This window comes from Mesocricetus auratus, unplaced genomic scaffold (assembly GCF_017639785.1).
Source record: "Mesocricetus auratus isolate SY011 unplaced genomic scaffold, BCM_Maur_2.0 Super-Scaffold_100027, whole genome shotgun sequence".
In the NCBI taxonomy this organism is placed as follows: Eukaryota; Metazoa; Chordata; class Mammalia; order Rodentia; family Cricetidae; genus Mesocricetus; species Mesocricetus auratus.
The window spans coordinates 6,510,378-6,531,861 of record NW_024429208.1 but is presented as its reverse complement, the minus strand read 5'-3'; the positions used below and the strand labels follow the sequence as shown (position 1 = coordinate 6,531,861).

Below are 21,484 nucleotides of genomic sequence, written 5' to 3'. Positions count from 1 at the left end.
ACAGTTGTGCGCTGTGTGGCGGTGTGAAGATGGGCACTGGCATAGGTGTGGTCAGAACGTGTGGATTGACGCTCACCTACAAGAGGAAAACCACGACGAAAGCAGAGCAAAGGGCTGGGGAGGCACCAGGCAGGGCTGTGGCCTCCTTTCTCCTGTGGTTTTCTGCAGGGGCTGGGGAGTCAGTGGGTTTTTCTGGGCTGTGTGGGGTGAGGGGCCGGGGGGCTCTTCTCCTGGAGAAGATTTGGCAAATGATAACTTGTGATCAATGACTTTTTCCTCAGATGTGGTGTAACACATGGTTGATAGTGATTTCTCTTCCAATAGATGAAACGAGGAATCATTGTAACTCGGTGCTGCTCTGAGAAATACATCTGAGCAGTGTTTTGATAGTTTTCAAGAAAGATGGCCTTGTTCTCTAATTAGCTATTGTTCGTTTACAGCTGTTCTGACAAAGCAGCTGTGGATACTTTTTCCTGTAGAAAAATGCTGCAGAAGGTTGGGTTCCAGTTGGCTTGGAAGCTTGTCTAATCAGCAAGTTCTCTTCAGGCCTAGGACAGAGCCCTGGGGTTATTAGTCTCCTTAGAATCAAATAGCAGTGAGATGGGGGAGATGGATAGGTAGGCCCTTAAGGTAAAAATAGCCTTCCTTGTCTTTTTAATCAGGAAATACTTTGTGTCTGAATCTTGGCACTCTACTTAGAAAATCTTCTAAGAAAAATGTATGGTGAGTCTATTAAGCACTTATTTGGGGAGGGGGTGTCTGTTAGCAAGTAACTTTGTATCCGACAGTCCGGAAGACAGCGAATAAAGCTGCCACAGACACAGGGTCTAAAGATAACAGTCTACTGTAAGTGTTGTTTCATTTGAAAAAAAAAATCTGCTTCAAGAAGGCTTTTCTCAGGGCTGGAGAGATGTCTCATCGGTTAAGAGCCCTCGATGCTCTTCCAGAGGTCCTGAGTTCAATTCTCAGCACCCACATAGAGGCTCACAACTGTCTATAACGGGATCTGATGGCCCCTTCTGGTGTGCAGACATATGCAGACAAAGTCCTCATATACATAAAATACATTTTTAAAATTCCCTTTTTTTAATTAAAAAAAAAAAGCTTTTTTCCCATGTCTGGAGATAATCTCTGGAGACATTCAAATAACAGGTTGTCATTCTTATCTTTAAATATAGCTGGTACGAGTGTCCCTCAAGTCATGTCCTAGTGAACTAACACTGTCTTTTAAAGAATTTATCACTCCTGAATTAAATTCCCTGACAGGCTGCTGATCACCCCTGGCACTATGTAAGAGTGGGGAGCTATGAAATGTTCTCAGATGGCTTTTCCTGCCACTCCCCCCAGCCCAGGCACTCTGTTCTTCATACACTTGCAGAATGTATACACTTGGTTAACATGCACCTTTTGCATTCAGAAGCAGCAAATTAAATTTGTCTGAGCAGAATTGCTGTGTGCATGGAGGGGAAAAGTAATTTCTGCCCAAGCAGTTCCCCTGTCTCCTGCTCCTAGCACGGGCTGTTTTAATAGGAAGGGAGCTGAGGATGGAGCTCAGGATGGCAGCAGAATCCCAGGAAGAGACAGGCACAAGATGCTCGGTTCTGGCAGCATGGGTTTGTAAACAAAGTGACACAAATTGGGGCAGAAATTCCAGTGGGACCAGGCAAGAGACTAGAAGACTGGAAATATAGCACAAAGCTGAGTCCCAACCAGATGGTGTTTTTAATAAATTTATCAGGCTCATATGAAAGACAGTAATGAATATTCTAAATGGGGAGTGGCCTGTTTCTCTAGGGAGAGCAGCTGTGCACTGTCCATGTGCTACAGCCAGGTAGGGGCGCTCTCTAATTCTTCTCAGCACAAAGACCGCTTTGGGCAGGCCAGGTAGGCAAGCTGAGGCTTGCTTTTCTAGGAGAAGAATTAGTAATTCAAGTATTTTCTGCCGAAATGAAGGAAATAGCCTCTAGTTGATATACTTAGTAGTGACATTTGGGACAAACTTCCTTATCTGTGGAGAGTGAACCAACTAGTTGGCAAAGACTTCAGTACGGGCTTGTTCCACTTTGAAAATAAGCTCATTGTTTAGAAGATGATGTGAACTTATTGACTCTGCGCCACTATGAAGTTAGAATGTTTTAGTGTGGTGAGTGGTGGTGACATTACTCACTGTCTATCTTTTCTGAGTGACTAGCAGTAAACTTGGGTTAAATGACTTAAGTGTTTAAAGAAGATTTTAGATTTTGATGGTATAACAGGAATACTCAGCCCCAGGGCTCCCCGTGCCTTGTACTTTATCATCGGTATCTTTGTGTTTGGAGAGTCTCTATCACACCGAGCAGCTGTCCTAGCTTTGTGGGAGCCCTTGACTTTTATAAATGAGCAGGTCGACATGGACTTGAAGTACAGAGACTCAGAATCAAAACACAGCTGCTTTTTTAAGACCCAGCAGCTCCTGAGCAAGGGAGGCACTATTTGGCCGTGCCCTGAACAGCAAGCCCAGTGGAGTGGGTCGGGTGAAACCTACTGTGTGTTCTGATAGTGTGTCTGCGACCCCTTTCCTGCACTACAGAATTTGAGCTGCTGGATGTATAAGTTTTCTACTCAACATGTATGTAGCTGTAGCTCATTAGACCCAATTACTGACCAGGGCACAGCTCAGTGATAGAGTACCTGCTTTGAATGTGTAAGACCCTGGATTTAACCACCAGGACACATTAAAAATCCATCCATACTGATGAAAAGTTTCTCAGTGAGTTATGTCTTAAAATGTATTTCTACATTCTGTTATCATGCTCTTGTAATGAAATACTTAAGAATTAATTGCTACATATGGTTTGGATATTCCAACCTGAAGGTTTAGTTTTTGTTTCTTTAATTATTTGGCATGGAAACTCTTATCTGAAGATAATCAGGATCTTCTAGTTTCCTTTTTAATGTTGCTTTGAGATGCTAATTAATTAGTTTTGTTCTGAGCATGCTATAGGGATGTAGTTGGCTTCTCTTATCCTGATGCCGGATCTTGTGCTTTGGATTCACAGTTCCCATGGAGAATGTTGCAACAATTGCTGATTGTGCCAGCGTGATTGAAGGAGTCAGTCGAAGCCGAAATGCCTTGCTGAACGGGGACACTAAGAATTATGACTGGGATTCTGGCTACACGTGTCACCAGCTGGGAAGTGGTGCAATTGTGGTTCAGCTGGCACAGCCATACATGATTGGGTCAATACGGTAAGATTTCTTTGCATTTGTAGGCTCAAAGAGTGCAGATACACATAATCACCAACTGCTTCAGAGAAGAGATTCTACTATTTATTATAAAGATTGGAGGCAGGCAGGGAGACACCAGCTGTCTGTTTGGATTGTTGAGTAGGGAGCAATGCTAAAAGTGGATCTCAGGTCAGCTGGGAGGGAAGGACCTGAATGGGACGCCTCCCTGTGAGGCTCTCCTGCAGCCTTGCCGTGTGTGGGTTAGAAACTTATGGGGTGACATCGAGGGGTGCTGTGGGTAAAAAGCCGTGTTCAGCTTCGTAAACACCTTTGTATATGAATCAGAGACCCAGATAAGAAGCCTGGTTCTGGACAGTCTTTTTAGTGGCCTTGTGTTTGAGTCTCTTCTTGATCCATTTTGTTTTAAGAAAGGAGCTTTAATTTTGCTTGACTTACAGGATGTTATTAGTTTTTAAGCGTAAGACTGGTGACATCCCCCAGAAAGTTAGTTCTTGAGGGCAGGTACTATTTTCATTTGTATGCCCTTCCCTCCCCTCCCCTCCCGTCCTCTTCTCCCTTGGTTCTAAGGAGGCCTTTGAAGGGCTCATAGAGGAAAACATAAATGTCTGTCTACCCCAGTCCTCTGGGGGGGAGGTGCTGGCAGGTGGGACTGCCCCCTCATGGTGCTGTTCTACACTTGGCTGACTCCTCCCTACCCTCACGGTAGACAGTCTGTCGGAGAAAGCAGAGGGAGGCTTGTGCAGACACAGGCCTCCTTGTGCTCAGGACGAACACTGTGGCTCAGTGCTGCTCTGTAGTTCCCACCCATGCTGAGGAGCCAGGGCTGGAGGCCTTGGATTGGGACTGTTGGATTCCTTCGTTGCAGTTAACCCCATTTCATCAGAGCCACCTCCCAGGCCGGATGACCCCACAGGCCTTCCTCTTCTGAGCTGTGTGTGCACTACTGTGTCCCACAGTCTACCTAGCAAGCACTCTTAGGGCTTTTGTCATGGATGATGTAAACTGTGTCTCTGTTTCCCTTTGTAGTCGTCCCTTCTCACGAATGTGCTAACAGTTGTCTTTCTTTTGTCTTCTGGCACTGTCTCCCCTACAATTTCTTGAAGATTACCAATCGTGTCTCTGAGATTACATCTGCAATTTCTTGCAGCAGGCTTAGGGTGTAACTCATCTGAGCCAGAAGACTTGAAATCATTTAAATTGACTAGACACTCTCTTTCACTTCACCTATTTGGGACTCCAATTTTCTCTTTATTATGTTTGTCCTGCCATTTCTAATTTGAGGGCCAGTCTTCTTTCCAATGAAGATTGAAGCAAACGGGCAGCTTCGTACCTCTGTCTTCTTTAATGGCTCTGACTCCCATTCACTCCCCTAGCACTGGGTACCCTCCCCTAACTGTGTCCACGTGTGTCTCACACCACGCCAGCTAAAATGGAATTCTGTTGTCCTTCCCCTTCCCGCCCTAGTCACCCTTACGTCAGTGTCACTATTCACCTTTGGTGTGGTGACTTCACACATCTTTGAACCTAGCCAAACCACAAGGTCCTTCCTAAATTTGTCCCTCTCTTTTATCCCCCTCGCTGCCCTGGAGTCCATCCTGAGGTTCTGTGCTGCTCCTAAACAGCTCCAAGTTCTTCCTTCTCCACTCACCACTGTGTAGCTAAGTGGAACCTTTGTGCAAGGTGTGGCTTCTCTACACGGTCCACCTTTTGACCCTCTCTTCCCCAGCACACCATTCCTGACTCCTCTGCCCAAAGCAGGAGTGGTAAGCCCAGAAGAAACAACGGTATTAGTGAGTTCTGTTACAGCCGGGACTCTTGTGTCTTCAGGCCACCCCAGCTGCTGTGTCAGTCTGTCAGTAGGTCAGACTGTGCTCCTTTGTGCTGTGCTTTTGAGTCTTGGGTCATACTCCCTCTCACTCTCTCTTTGGTGTTCCTGAATCCACACGGGAGTGCTGGCCACCCTCCCATTGTCGTCTGAGCTTACTGGGACACCCTCTGTCTTAGTTAGGGTTCTATTGGTGTGATAGAATGCCAGGACTCAAAGCAGCTTGTGGGCTAAAGGGTTTATTTCAGTTTACAACCCTTGGACCACACCCTGTCACTGAGGGCAGTCTGGGCAGAAAGTCGGGGCAGAACTGAAAAGAGGCCATGGAGGATGCCGCTTCCTAGCTTGCTCCTCCTCCTCGCTCAGCCTGCTTTCCTATAGAAATCAGGATCACCTGCCCAAGTGTGGCCCTGCCTACTTGGGCCCTCCACATCAGTCAGTAGTTAAGAAAACATCCCAAAGGCATCCCCACAGCCCAGTCTTTGGAGGCATTTTCTTGATGAAGATTTCCTCTACTAGGTATGTCTAGGTTTGTGTAAACTTGACAGAAGCCAGCCAGTTCCGCTTCGTCAAGCACCTGCATGGGTGTAGACCCCCTGTCATTGGGACCAGCGGTTGACTTGTTGACTCCCCCCAGCCTTGCTTGCTACTCGGGGCCTGAGATAGCTCAAAATCAGTTTCTCATGCCAGATTGAATGTGCCCCTGAGGCAGTCTATGTGGACAGACCGAGAATTACAACAGGTTCAGGAGAAAATTTACTATTTTAAATCCAGCAGAGGCCCTCTGAGATGGTTGTCAGGGTGATGGCTCAGACAAACAAGGGCTTGTCATGGGGCTAGGCCACCTTGGCCTCTAGCTCTACCAAAGACTTGAATTCTGACTGTCTGAGAAAAGCACTCCAGACAGGCGGAGTGGGCCCACCTGGTTTTATCTAAGTGTGGAATGAGAATGGTTCCTCCAAACAATTTCTTTTTTCCTGACTCAGAGGAGAGGTGATGAGCAGGCACACAACCTGAGGCAGAATTGTATATCTCATCACAGTGTGGCGCCTCTAACTTCCTGAAGCCCACTGTTGTTTCTTCAGTAAGAAAATCCATTCAGCTGGAGCGCTGTGTAACTAGCCAGGCATTCAAAGAGACACGTCTTGGTGACGCTAACATTATGCTGTCAGAACTGCATTTGCCTCTTCTGTGACATTATTAAGAGGGAAGGAGGGAGGTTTCCTGGCCACCAGTGCCCATGGACAGCACTGGGGGTCTTGGCAGGCTGCAGCTGCAGCAGGCGATGCACCCAGATAGACGTTTATTGATGGGAAACTAGGTCAGTGGCACCTTCTCCTGGGGATGACAATTGACCAGCAATGGGCTGATTAGTCAGTAGCGTTTGACCCACAGCTTCTATTGCTCATGATGACTGACTTGCTTTCCTGGTCACTGCACCCGTAGCCACCCAGGGATTCGGCATCCACACCTGCAGGGCAAGGGTTACAGAGCTGAGATTCATTCTGCCCAGCACAGTGGTGGCAAACTGGGAACCTGGGAACGCACCTTCCCTGTCACTTAAGCTTTGAAACTACGATTTCTTTACAGTTGGTGACTTCTCAGGGTAAGGTCCCAATGGCTGATGTTCTTTATCCCTCATATGGTATACAGTGTGCTATGGATAAGATCTTTCAGTCTTCCTGAGAGCTTGCTTTCCTGGCAGAGAGTGCTTGGGCCCCATGGTCAGCAGAACCCAGTCCTGCTAGTGTGTCTGGCAGGAGTAAGTACCCTGTGGTGTCCTGGGGAGGGTGGCTGGAGCATGATCTCTGATCATCTCCCTACCCCTTCATTTTCTTTCATTCATTCAACAGACACTTGCCTTTTTTCTGTGTGTCAAATGTGGTGGTAGATGCTGAAAATACAGCATTGAATGAACGAGCTAAGCACTGGCATGTTCTCGGAGCTGACATTCAGGGCAGAGATAGAAGAATGAAACAAGCATGTTTATAGTGTGCTAAATTCAGGAGGAGGAAGCAGAAAGGAGGGGAACAGTTCAGTTTTGGAGTGGGTGGCCCGAGAGGGGACACGTGTGCAGAGGTGGAAAAGCAGGCGCCCTGGAGACCCAGGGTGAGTACCGCAGACAAGTGCCAAGGAGTGGAGGAGGAGGGAGAGCAAGAGGCAAGACCGGGGAGATTTGGAGGGTGACAGCCAGGAGGGGTTGTGGCCACCATCTCCACACTTAGCACCCACTCCGCAAACCACCTCCTCCCCACACAGTCCATCACAGGCTTTATGAATGCCGTATGGGAGCCGAGGAAGAGGAGGAGCCTGACAGCAGGCCCTTCCTAGAGCGGCCCTCTTGCTCCTCTGTGCTCCAGCTTCTGCAAGAGCCAGCTCCCAGCATTCCCCCTTGGGCGGGACTGGAAGCATGGCAGCTGGTCCTTGTGGCTAGGTTTACAGCACAGCAGACTTTACTCAGTTTTAGGAAGAAAGAAAGATTTCCAGGAATGTGCCTTAAAAGTAGGTAATTGAGTAGTAATTGTATTACTTCCCTGGCATTCTAAAAACACTAAAATTTAAATAACAGGGGATCTTCAGAGGCCTGACCACATAAAAGACCAGGCAAGAGTCATAATAACTAAGCAGATCTGTTACGTCTTAGTTATAGTCCCCCTGTCACCTGAGTTTAAGACTGATTATCTTTCTGCTTGCTGATGGAGATATCCTGTTAAGGGCTCTCAAGTCTGGGAGGGGAAGCCAAGCGCGCTGTTTAATGAGCTCACTGAACACCTGCGTACCCTTCCCAGCTGATAGATGACAGACCTTACCTAAACCCTAACTGTAAGATAATCAATGAAATTAACAAATTTTACATTAGCTTGGAAAGAAGGGTTTTGTGATTGATACATTCATTCGAGTAAGTAAAATGCCCAGACTGCTTTAAATAATAAGCCTAATTGTAAGTAAATAGGCTGCCCAAGGAGGTCCAGTATCAATAGACAGCGCTAAATAAACATAGATTAAGGCGTTAATGATACAAGAACACTTTGAGTCCGAGTGGTCGGTTGAAATATACACTTGCGTATATACTGAATGGGTCTAGCCCAAAGGATATTCCTGATGTGTATTCATCATCTCTTTGGTCTGAGGTGATGGGGGTTTTATTTTTCAGTAGAGAGAAACCCGCCCTCAGGTCTGCCTCCTATATAAGATAGTCTGGCACGGAGTGTCTGAAGCACACATGAGTCCGTGTCCTAGAGTCATTACACGCATAGGTAAAAAGCAGTAGCAGAAGGAAAGGGAATGTAGAAAGGAAGGGCTTGCAGGTGCCTGTGGCCTCCTCTTTGAGCCTGTCTGTCTTTTCCTGTGAGCAGCTAGGTCCACACCGGGGTCAGCTAGCCGCCCTTTCAGTGATGGACAGCTCTGCCAACTGTAGGTTACCTCTTCAGTTTGTGAGTTTCAAGGACCCCTTGCCAGAATGTTGCTCATCCACGCCGGAGGGACAGACACAGAGAAGAGGAGGAATTGGAGGCTGCTCCATTTTGTCTCCTACTTAATAGCTTTAAATTAAGGTTTAGTCAACAAGGGTGAGGAAAGGAATTAAAGTTCATGGCTCAAATAGTTTATAATTATTCAAATATGTTCTATGTGTGTGAGCCCATTGTTTCCTGGAGGATCCCAGAAAAATCTGAAATTGATGATAGTGACTTTTTTTTTATTATTTTGATGGTCTTGGTCTCTGGAGCCAATTCCAAGTGCCTGGTATAGCACCGTGTGCAGTGCATACACGGTAAACACTCATTGACTATACTGTGTTAGTGCAGCTAAAGGGAGTTCTATCTATCAACTAAATTGGACATCATATTTGCTCAGTGTGGCTGATCTAAGCGTATGTGAGCAAACTGCTAAAAACGTGGCCGGCAGATGACTGAGAAGGGGCTCACTCAGGAGGAGGCACCAGCATCAGCACAGGGAAGGACGCCTGCAGCCTCATCCCACTCTGCTTCCATTTCCTCCTGTCTGAGTGCTGCTGGGGCAGCAGCACATCTGTTTACATTAAGACAGCCTTCTTTGCAACCTAGAGAGCTAGAAATTTCCTTTTTATAGTCTAAAGAATACAGCAAGCATCTAAATATATGGCTCCTCTGCTTTGGATTAAGATTGCCTATAATTCTAGTTGAAATTGGAAAGATATTTTACCAAATTTGCTTCGTATCAGTCATGCTGAGCACCGTCTGTCACAGACCTGAACTGAGGAATTCTTCCTTGTCTCGCTGGTCTATGATTTATTTACTAAGTGCTGTTTCTCCCTGAGCCCATCTGCATCATGCTGACGCCTCCTCCTCACCCACAGACCTCAGAAAAATCACAAAGAATTGTATCTGTGGTTTCCCAGCAGATGCTGGAGTCTGAACTGTGTGAACATGTAAAGGCCAGTAATCTTGGAGCCTGGCAACAGATAGTGTGGGGGCACAGCAAATAGACCCTAGCCGTTTTCCGTGGTAGAGAATTTCAAGATGAGGATTACTATGGCAACTAAGTTGCACGTGAAAAATACAAGAGGGGTGACAGATTCAGATGTTCTTTGGAAATGCAGAAAAGGTTAAATCTTCCCTCAAAAGTGCGTGCGTGCGTGCGTGCGTGCGTGCGTGCGTGCGTGTGTGTGTGTGTGTGTGTGTGTGTGTGTGTGTGTGAGAGAGAGAGAGAGAGAGAGAGAGAGAGAGAGAGAGAGAGAGAGAGAGAGAGAGAGTTAGCTCACATGTTGACCATTTATCTCTCTTGATTCTCCAAGGAACTTGACAACTAGTGATCACACACACAGCTAAATAACATGAAAAGTCTGTAAGTTTTCCAAGACTAGCCCAGTAGGAAGACATTTTTACATAAGATTTAACCCCATTTGACCTAATATTTCATGCACAAACATGTGCTTTGTTAATTATCTAAAGCACCGAGTTCACAGTCACTCATGTGCTTCAGAAGACTTTGGGTTCTGGGAACCCCACTGTGTCCTGCTCTGGCTGATGGCCATGGCTACCCCAGAGTAAGCTGTACAGTGTCCTACTGTACAGAGGGCTGATGGAAGAACTTGGAGAGTGTGAACAGACTTAGTAGACCAGATGTTCTCAGTGTATCATCTTCTGAGTACTCAGTGAATAAAGCTGTTCTGAAAGTCATGAGGGGGTCACAGCTCCTTAAGCCCAACCCTTAAGGCAATCCAAAGCAGTTAGTCTACCTTGGGAAGTCTTCACATTTCCCAAGTACCTTTAAATTTAAAACAAAAAAACAGGAAACCTCCTGGGAGCTCAACTTCATCTTTTTTTTATGTTTTGCTGTCTCTTAGTAGCACTCAAGTGTCACAGCGTGCACTCACAAGCCTTCCCTCCTCTTGCTGTTTTGTTTGTATGTTTTAACTTTAACCCTTTGTAAAAGCATAGCCACAGAGGATGTGCCAGGAGCATTCTCATAAATAGGTAAGAAATGAGCCATTGAGATGGAGCAAGTCCTAAGTCCTGCTTTGGCTCCTCTGTCTGTCTGCATTCCACATCCTTCTGGTGAACAGCAATGGCTGGGAAGGTTGCCTGGTTCCCCCAGGACCCTCTTCAACTGCCTGCCAGGACACGTGGGCTTCATTCCTGCTGAGGAGTCTTTTTTTCTGCTGGGCTGCCTCTTTCAGCGATGTATCAGATGCGGTATAAGAGGGATCAGTTACTACATAAATGCACACTCTGCTTTTCCGTCCCCCAGGGTCTTCTTTCTTTGCTGCCCTTGAGTCCTAATGGGAAGGATTGTCTTTCTCCCTTCTGAAACCACGTCCCTCCATGATGACATTGCAGGTCTCAAGTCATGATTCTTTTCCTGTAACCTAGCACCACTCAGGATGGCTTCTGTTTCCTCAGTTGACTGTTGAGGACTGGCTAATACTTCTGCTGGCTGTGCCTACCACTAGTTATTCTAATGTACATTTAATGTTTGTGGGTGTTTCCTTTGTGTGCATGTCTGTGTACTGTGTGTGTGCCTGGTGCCCAGAAGAGGGTGTTGGGTCCCCTGGAACTTGTTTTAACTGCTGTGAGACACCATGTGGGTGCTGGGAATTGAACCCAGGTCCTCTTGAAGAGTGACTGATGCTCTCTCCCCCACCCCCAGTAGTTCTGGTGCAAGCTGTGCTCATTGTCATTTGACAGGTAGACACAACAGGGTGCTGTTTGGGCTCCTTGTTCTTACCACCATAAGCAGGGTGAGGCCTCGGGTGCTGAGACTTGCTCCTCACACAGCCTCTGTAGCTCTAAAAAGAAAGGGAGAGAAGAGACAGCACCTTACCTTTGGGTGAGCCTTCTTTTGTTCCCTGAGACTGTGAGTTGCTGAAAATCCATTAACTGTGACAACTAAGACTTAGCATGTATAGTAATTGCTAGTACTCATTTACTCCAAAAGAGCTCATGTTTGAGTTTTATTTGGCTGCAATTAACAGAGAAAGAGCTAAATTCTTTTTCAGTTTATTTTTATTTTGTTTTGATTCTATTGATATCTCTCTCTTTTAATCTATAGAGGTGAGGTCCTATAATTCAACAAACTACACTTTTTTTTTCCTTTTCTACTTGAATTTTTATCCCAAAGAAACAAGACAACTGTTTGAGCTTTAATTGCAAGTCTGTGTTTAGACAGGAATAAGGAAAAGGGCAAAGAGAACACAATTTGAGCCTCCCAGGCAAGCCTACCCCTTCTCATATGGAGGAGCCTTCACCTCGCTTATGTCCCTGCCCTGGGATGAAGCCCATGTGCACTGGGACGAGGTCATCAGGTTAACCCTAGCAACGCTGGCTAGGAACTGAGGACCAGAGTGATGGAATGGCTCACCTAGCTGTAGCACTGTGCCAGACTCATCATGCGTTGAGATTTTTATAAACCCCGTATTCTGTGTGCTGTGGTGCTTTCTTATTTTTAAAAGCAGCTTCATTGAGACATAGTTCACCCATTTAAAATAAGGAAACAGTGAGAGGACTCTTCTGCTTGTGCTAAGGAGTAAGCCCAGGACCTTGGACTTGCTAAGTAAGCACTCTGACACTGAGCTACACTCTCAGCCTTCCGTTTGCTTTTATCTGTTCACGTCTCCCCGCGCCGTAGTCCAGGCTGGCCTAAACTCTCCATCTTCTTGCCTCTGCTCCAGAGTGCTGGGATCATAGGCATAAGATACCATGCCCAGCTACATTTGTTTTTAAAAGCTGTCCTTTGAGGCCACAGCTTCTGGATGTGTCTGCAACAGTACTGTAATAATTGTGCTTTATATTAGTCTCTGCTTCAGAATTTTTCTGTAAATTACAAAAGCTGTCTGCTTACTGTACAGCTCTGATCCAGAATGAGAGGCATTGCTGATTATGTATGTTTGATTTCTTATTCATGAAATTTACTTCTTAAGAAAAACTCTGTTTCTGTTACAAATATTTAATCAGGTTGTCTGTAACTGGGCCCTGTGTTTTGCCAGCATAGTGATAAATCATGCACATAATAAAGTTTGGGAGGCAGGCAAGATCCTAGCTGACTTCCAGTTAAAGAAAAACAGGGCCAGGGATGTGGCTCAATGCTAGAGGGCTGGTCCATCATGCACAAGGCTCCAAGTTCAAGCCCAGAACCACACAGAAAAGAGTAGTAGAGAAATAACATCTTCCCTGTTTAAATGTGGAATTTAAAAAACTGTGCCCCCCTGGGCATGGCAGTACACACCTGTAATCCTGGTTCACAGGATTACATTAAGGAGGCAGATGCAGGAGGATTGCTGCAAGGTTGAAGCTTGAGCTGCACAGTGAATGCCAGGCCAGCCGGGATTACACAGCAACACCTTGTCTAAAAGAGAAGTCATGTCCACTTCCCCTGGAATAGAACTGTAAACGAGACTTTACTTTCTGTGGAGGTTTGAATGCTGACTGTCATACTACCTCTAGCGTGTTTCTCTCTTAGATGAGGCAGTATCCTGTGTTGTGTCAGAGTGTAGTGGGTGTTTCTGGCTGTGCAGACATCAGGACACCCTAGAGCTGCACCGTTCAGATGCCCTGTGCTTTCCCCCAGGCCTTTCTAATGCTGACTCCACACCCACCTTAGTAAAGGATGGTTTGGGCCCCTTGGTTCCTTTCCAGGTGTGAGCTGGCCAGTCTGGAGTCTCCTTGGTGACTGTTCCAGTCGGGACTTGTGCTTAGAAAGGTTCCGCTCTCCCTCTTCCTTCCTCCTTTCTTCTCTCCTCACACAGAGCGGCAAGGGGCAGGCCATGGTGCTCTCACCTTGGAGACAACACAGTATTTTTAAGGGCAGCTGCTTAAGATTCAGCTCAGGGGCAACTAGACCACGGGCAGGGTTCTCTCATAATCTTTGTTTCTCTAGTGAAAACTGTATTGGGTTGCAAGGTCCTTAGATGCTAGTGGTGAGAACTAATAGTAGATTTGGGGTGAGAATTAGTAATAAATTTGGGTCTGAAGAAGGATCCTAGTAGGGCCCCAGGAATAGGATGTATTCTTTGCCTTTTGCTTGAGGGTTTTGAGCCGACCCTCCTATTAGTAAACAATACTTCTTTGCTTGTCATTTTATGGAACTTTCCTTGGTGTTTACTTAGCTGCTGCAGTGAAAGAATACCATGGCCAAGGCAATCGGCAGAGTTTATTTGGGCTCACAGTTCCAGGGGACTGAGTCATGGCAGTGGGCAGTCATGGGGCTGAAACAGAAAGCTGAGAGATCACATCAAGCATGAGCAGAGACTGAACTGTAAGTTTGGCAAGGCTATGTACTCCAAAAGTCGTCATGTGCTGTCCCCACCCACCCAACGTAATGTGCTTCCTCTAGCAACACAGAATCTTCTACACCTCAACAAACAGCACTACCAACTAGGGACCAAGTGTTCCAATACTTGAGTCTATGAGGGGACATTTCTTATCCACACTTTCACAACCCTGGGATAGGTATAATTTGGAGTCTAGGATGAATAAATCTTGTTCCCAAGTCCCTTAAGCATATAGTATTTGAATGTCCACTAAATTTACTACAAACCCTTGTCACTTATCTTTCTAATACTGACAATTCTGTGTTCATTTTCTGGGAGGTTAAAAAAAATAAGACAAGGGCTGGAGACATGGCTCAGAGGTTAAGAGCACTAGATGCTCTTCTAGAAGTCATGAGTTCAATTCCCAGCAACCACATAGTGCCTCACAACCAAGTTCTATAAGGTCTTGTTGATCTTTGGACCTGAACTACTCTGGTCAACTATCTTGCAAATTGCATTTTATAATCTCAGGAGGCAGCACTAGGAAGATGACAAGGAAAAGATCTGTACAAATGCATTCTTTCCTGGCCGTCAACAAGTAACTGCATGGACACTCTGCTTAGCTAGTAGGGTTTGGTCTTTGGGGTTATCTTCCTCTCAAGCTGCTGTAAATTCGTTGACCTGTTGATGACTATATAACTTTTTTAGCATATTATCTATGAACTTGAAGTTTCTCTGTAACTTGATCATCTGCCTGACCCCCCTTCCTTCTTACTGGGATTTGGAGGGTGGTGGCCACTGACCATCCTTTTTGTGTGTCTTCAACCTGAGAATATTCATCTTGGGCATTTATAATGAGTTCAGGGAATAAGGACTACTTGGGGATGTTTATTTTAAGTAAATGCCTGTCTCCCTCCTTATTCCTTTCCTCCTCCTTCTCCCCTCCCCCTCTTTCTCTCCTTCGCTGCCTTCCTCTCCTCCCTCTTCCCCCACTTCCTTCTCCTCTCTTCCTCCTTTACTCCCTTCTTCCCTCACTCTCTGTCCCTCCCTCTTTCCCTCTCTCTCTCTCTTTCTCTTCCTCCCTACCTTTCTAACTCTGTAGCTGTTGGGGGAAAATACTAGAAATTTGGTGTGAAAGGCAAGCCAAAAATTGTCAGTGCACTTGTCACAGTAACGAAGATGGAATTGTGACTAAAGCAGAATCTTACCTCCGTGTGGAATTGGCCACATTAAAAAAGCATATTTTGAAACATTCAGTGAAAGAGACTCTAGACATTTTTAGGTTAAACTCAAGTTTATTTTAAACCATGCCTTTATTCTTCGGCTCTGTGCTATTCAATGAGACTGGCTTCAGTTCTTGGACTTGGCCAGATTTCCTGTGAAGAGACAAGCAGTACATATGCCATACTTGCCCTCTAGGGGCACTGCTGTGCTCTAGTAAACTCTTCACAAGACAAGTGCGGATGACCGGCCCTTTCCTCATTGGCATCCCTGACCTACACAGGAAAAGCAGAGTCGGGATTCATATGCCTTCTACAGTTCCAAAACTGTACACCTACTATTAAAAGCAATATGAAAACTCAGCATCTGGTTTGGGAGGAGAACACTTGCCATGATCCTGTGGGTTCTCCTGCTATGCTTTGTCGGGAAGAAGCCTTTGGACTGCTCCAAGGAGAGGAGCCATGAAGGCACCGGCACATGAAGGGATGGCATCCCTGTTGTGCTTTTCCCTTATGGTGTATGAGGTGGAGCCCAGGGCTCTGTGCATGCCAGCCAGGCACATGACCTCCCGTTCCCTGAGCTCTGCTGTGTTCTGTTTTAGACGTGAGGATCTGTGAAAGAGGGTCCACTTCTCAAGAACACTGGTTTTTATTAATTTCTTTTTATTTTATGTACATTGTTGATTTGCTTACATGTGTGTCTTGTCTGTGTGAGGTTGTTAGATGCCTAGAATTGGAGACAGACAATTGTGAGTTGTGGGTGCTGGGAATTGAACCTGGAGTCCTCTGGAAGAGCAGTCCGTGTTCTTAACAGCCGAGTCATCTCTCCAGCCCTTCAAGAATACTTTTTTAAAATATTGGTTTCCTTTTTTTTCTTCCTCAACAAATTATCTCTTTTGTGGAATATCAAAGGATGTATCATCTATTGTTTTTTGTTTTGTTTTGTTTTGTTTTTGTTTTTTTTTCTTCTGAGACAGGGTTTCTCTGCATAGCCCTGGCTGTCCTGGAACTCACTCTGTAGACCAAGCTGGCCTCCAACTCAGGGATCCCCCTGCCTCTGCCTCCCAAGTGCTGGGATCAGAGGTGTGTCCCACCATGCCTGGCTCTCATTTATTGCTTTGTATTGAAAGGAAAAAAACATTAAAAAATACAGCCACAAATCACTCTAAATTAAAATCCATCCATCTCTTTCGTGCCCCCCCACTCACCTTCCACTTAAGAGATTAAATGAGACTGTGATTGTAGAGAAAAACAGACTCAGCTGGGCCTTTTGCCTTCCATCTGGTAAGGCTGTAGACCATGCCGTCACATGGAGCTGTCTTGTGGAGCCCTTTGTGGTCCACCTGAGCTAAGGAGATGACTCCCGCTTCTTCTCTTAGGTGGCAGCTCCCATCTCCTGAATGTCCCCAGGCCATTAGAGCTGCCACTGGCTCTTCGGAAGTTGACTGGAGATGTCCTCCGCATAGTTCCTTGGAGTAGTCTTGTGTGTAACTCACTCAGGGTACATTCGTCAGAGCCTCTTCTGCCCATCATAAATTTTGTATTGGCTCTTGGGGGCTCAGCACTAGAGAGGGAGGGTCCCAAGCAAAGGTGAGATTACACCTTTAACCCAAATCTTTCTTAGACCCCAAGTCCTTTCTTGTGTGTTTTCTGCAAAACACACACGTGCAGGCATGTGCTCTCAAAAGTCCTTGTGGGTCCTCCTAACCCAAGCAGGAAAGTTAAAGGGCTGTATGTAGCAAGTAAAGGGCAGAGGGGAGGTAAATGTTTGCTGTTCTTGATAAGGAAAGGCGAGGCAGCTGAATGAAAGAGACAGCATTTAATTCCCAGAGTACAGTATTCTAGTGGTGCCTCCTGCAGCGCCAGTCAGTGTGGCAGGGGGTGAGGGTTGGTAGGGGGTGGGGGTAGGGGTGGTCTTGCTGCCACAGAGCCTCCAGAGTGATTTATTCATCTGCTTCCTTCACTGTGATTTCTTCTTTCAGCCTTCCAGTATCCATCGCTCAAAACCCTGCTTTTCATATGGGAGTTTACCCTAGTGGCTTGCCTGGAATACGTTTTGAAAGATTAGTGTACATGGCATGGAGACTGGCCCCTATGCCCAGCACACACTGGTGAATATTCATGCCGACACCTGGAAGGGTTATTTCTGAAAAGGCAGCCCAGGCAGAATACATTCCAAAGAGGGAGTGTTTTTCTCCAGTCCTAGGACCCCTCCTCCAGGCACACGTGGGAGGAATGAGGGCAGGAGCTGGAGACTGCTTTCCCCATTTGCAGCAGTGAGGGACCAGACCCCTTCCGTGCCAGGCTCCAGCTCTGGCAGATGAGTGTAGATGATTCTAGAGGAAGAAAGGCAACTGCTCGCTTAGCCTTTAGTCCTGCAACCCACACCAGTTTGGTTTGATTATGGCTGTGGAGTAGTTAGGAAAGTTAAAGTTGTGAATGTTCATCTGAAAACGTTTGAATTAAAACTTGTGATCCCAGCTTTGATGGTCTGGATCAAGAAAACTGTACTGAGTGGCCAGTGATCAAAAGAATCCTATTGAAAACGGTAATTAGCCATTTCTCCTCTAGCCATTACAAAAAAAGAAATCGCATAAAATGTTGCTTATTTTCTGGCTTCTTGCCATTCTTCAAAAGATTAACCTCACAGCAACATATTAAATTGATTAATTATCTTTTGTTTATAAGAATTTACAGTTAGTTGCGATTTTCACCTTTGTGTGCTGTGGAGAGGGTGCTGCTGCTATTGTTCTCATTAATGTCTTTATTTTAATGGTAAGTCATGTACCACCTGGGGAGTCATGATTTATCACACCTCAGCCTTGGAACAGAATAAACTACCTCTCTTCTAAGACCTCACATTGTATAGCACTTTCGACTTGCTGCTTTTTGGTCTTGTGTTTCCAAGGGTGGCTTTCATGTGGACTTCACAAAAGAAGTTCAGAAAGTGGATACGTGAGGAGGAAATTCTAAGTAAATATGACAGTCAGCCAGCTAGCCAGACAGTGACTATATAGGACATAGGAGAATTGGTACTGGCTACAGGCAGTGGGGGTACAGGGGGTAGTGAGAGATTCCAGCCCGAAGTGTTTTAAGTCACTCAGCAAGGGCCCAGGACTTTATAGATTGTGTCTGTGGGGAGAGAGGTAGGACACAGCCGGGGCAGAGGTGGGGACCTAGAACTGACTCAGGTGAAGAGACCAGGCTGGTAAGAAAGAGGAAGAGATGTGGCACTGGCTGTGTTTAGAGAGACAGAAAAGAGGTTTGCTAAGGGCAGAAGTAGACAGGGCATGGTTGAATAGGAAGGGCTTTGCCTTATGCTCAGCCTCTGCTGGAATATTCTCTGCCTGTGACATTGAGTCAAACCTCCCTGCTTGTTTTGCCCTTCCATTCTCTTTCTTGCTCATCAGGTTGAGAGAATACAAAGATCTGCCTATAGCTAAATTTTGAGTTCTCCCCCAGACACAGATTTCTGTGAATACTGAGCCAAGGGAGTAGAAAAGGACTGTGGAGCTTATTAAGTTTCTTTTTGACTCTGTTTCCTGGTTCTTTGTGTAGGCTGTATGCATGTGAGCTCACATTGACATATAGTCCGAGGAAGAGCAAATGAGTAAAGTGAGAGACGGAGCAGCAGTGAGTGGGCTGGAGCTGCAGCTCACTTGTTAAAGCACTTGCCTAGCACGCATGAGGCCCTGGGTTCAATCCCCAGCATTGCCAAAAAGGGAGGGAGAAAGCTGTGAGTTTCTAGAAGTGCAGTTTGTCTGTAGTCGATGCTGCTCCCCCATCCTCTGTGGTTCTGCTCTGAACATCCCCTAAAGTATAAGCCAGTTTCGAGGGTAGTATGCCAGGGACAGGTGCCCCTCCCCCGCCGGTTGGATGGAGGCCCATGGTGGGACCATTTCACCCCGTAGGAGCCATATATATTAAAGACTGAAGAAGTCAAATCCCTAACACTTAGCTTATAAAGTGAGCCCTAAGCTCTTTGTCAGGTCTGCCTGTCTTACTCTCACTATAACTTCACAGAATCCGGGGGCGGGAGGCAGAAAAGATCACACAGATACATATTGCTGCCCTTAGTTCTTAGACCTACTGACTCTGGCCTTTTAAAGTCACAGTGGCACCTAATGCTGCTCCCAACCAATGCAGCTGGAAGTGAACTGACTGAATGGCTAGGAAGCCACGCCCTGGGCTCCGCCTCCTGGTGGTCCTTTTCTGTGCCTGCTGGGAGCCCATCTCACTGTGTGTCCACACGGGGTGAGGAAGCTTCTGGGTTCAGGGCAGATGGCCTTGCTGCAGAGAAGGAACCTGGTAATGCCACATTTAAACATTAGCAAAGAGCTGGAAAAGCTACCTGCCCGCTTAGCCTGTCCATGCCCAAAAGCTCTGCAGCAATGCCAGGCTTCCCCTTGTCACATACCACAAGGCCGGCTTGCCAGTGACCATTCGATGTAGGAAGGGGCTACACTGCAAAACAGCCACCTTCAAAATACGAGAGAACTTTTCTCCTGAGGCCTTTAGCCTAGACATAGTTTTCTTGTATTCACATGGAAAGCGTAGAATGGAGGTGTTAAAATAAATCAAGAGGGGGGACCTTGGCGGATTCCATTGACGGACAAGGGTGACCGAGATGAGGGGCAAGCACACCAGGCAGACAGAGCTTAGTGAGAGGTTTATTAGAAACCTCTGTCTGTCTCTCTGTCTCTGTGTCTCTTTACCGCTTTTCTCTTTCCTGCCCCCTTCCCGCCCCTTTCTAATAAAACTTCTCACCCCGCCTTGGTCAGCCTCACCTGCTGACCGAGCTTGGAATCCGCCAAGGTCCCCCACACAAGGTTCCCCTTGCACTTTGTCATAACGGGAAGCCTGTGTAGTATAAAATCCAGATCATAAGACTGGGCCAAAACTTGTTAAATAAATATAAAGGTTTGCCAATTGACTGAATAATCAAAATGTAGCTGGGGCAGTGTTAGCGCATGGCAGAAAATTAACCAGTGACTTAGACAAAGAGCTTTGCATTGAGAAGTAGGAAGTGCGTGGATTATAAATTGTTATTTTTCCCTAAGTGTGATAATGACTGCACAAACAGTGGGCGTGGTCTGTGCAAGTATGAGCTGAAGCAATGCTTAGTCACTGCTCAGTCCCACGCTCTGCATTGATGGACAGTTGGAACCCTGGCACTATACAAAGTCAGCTCTTATGTTACCATCCAGATCTTGAATTTAAAGCTTACTGTCCCCAAGGAAAAGAACTGTGTCCCAAGAGCTGCTGAAGGTGGCTAGTTCTGTCTTGTCTCAGAGTTGGGAAAGCTTTTTTTGTCTAGCTGTTCTGCGCTGCACCCCCAGAGGCATGCTCCCCACTTCTACAGTTCCCTGGATTGTGGTGTGTCAGTTGTAAGTTGGAGCTAGAGATTTTATTACCATTTGTCCTAATGAGATGGCCTCCACAGGCAGCTCAAGTGTCATCTTTTTCCTCATCGTGGGCCTCAGTGCCTAAATACCAACTATAGACACCAACCCCCCATGAGCCTGAGCAATAGATACTTAGTCCGGAGCAGGCCCACTGTTTCTAACTTTCCTGCAGAGTTCATCTTCAGTGTCTGCTGCAGTATGGATAGGAAGGCGTGGTGTCCAGCCCACATGCTTTCCAGAAACAGAGGAACCTTTTAGAAATGAGGCCTGTGGAAGGGAGGTCAGCAGGTCGTCTGCAGAATGCTTAGAGGGGATGCTAGAGCCCTGGCCCTATCCAGCTCTCCCTGTTGGCTGTCTGGCTACAAGCACTTTCCTTCACTGCACACTCACTGTCTCACCGTGGACCCAGAAGTAGTGCGCTGACAGCCAGGCACTGAAACATGAGGTACTGTGCTATAGCTAGGTGTGGTGGTGAGCACCTTTATTCCTAGCACTTGGGACACAGAAGCAGGCAGATCTCTTGAGTCAGAGGCCAGCCTGGTCTTCACAGTTCCAGGTGAGACCCTATCTGAAAACAAAACCTGTATGCCAAGATGAAGCTTCCCCCCTTTAAAATTTAGTATCCCAAGTATCTCGTCCCAGTGGAGGAAAGCTGAGAGACACGGCACCCTAGCTTTGAGAGATTAAGCGTTGTTTCTGGTGAGAGGCCCACAGCTCCCTCCACCTATGGTAGAAGACTGACCCGTGTCCCCTCCACTCGGAAAGCTGCAGCCCACTTGAAGGCCATGGCCTCTGTGGTCATAGCCCCTTCACTCTTCTCATGTCTGGGGTCTTCAGGGTAGCCATTTGGGCTCTTCAGGCTGTTTGCTAAAACAGTGTAGCATGGTTCTAGCGTCCTGCTGAGAGCCTCGTGTTGGACTTGCAGTCCTCCAGCAGCTCTGCTCAGCTGGCCCCACCTGAGAAGTGCACCATCCAGTGCTGTGGCAGCCAGCAGAAGGATCCTTTCAGATGAGCGCTGGCGCACGCCTTTAATCTCAGCACCCGGGAGGCAGATGCGGGCGTTTCTCTGTGAGTTCCA

At 46.6% G+C, this 21,484-nt stretch overlaps 1 protein-coding gene across 3 annotated transcripts in view; it reads left to right on the top strand.

Moving 5' to 3' along the window:
- Btbd9 (BTB domain containing 9) overlaps positions 1–21,484 on the top strand; it is a 340,103-nt gene that overhangs the window by 249,220 nt on the left and 69,399 nt on the right. For all 3 annotated transcript variants that reach the window (XM_005070667.4, XM_021227473.2, XM_021227474.2), the window contains exon 8: positions 3,039–3,228. In XM_005070667.4, the coding sequence (XP_005070724.1) occupies positions 3,039–3,228 (190 nt within the window). The remainder of the gene's footprint in view (positions 1–3,038; positions 3,229–21,484) is intronic.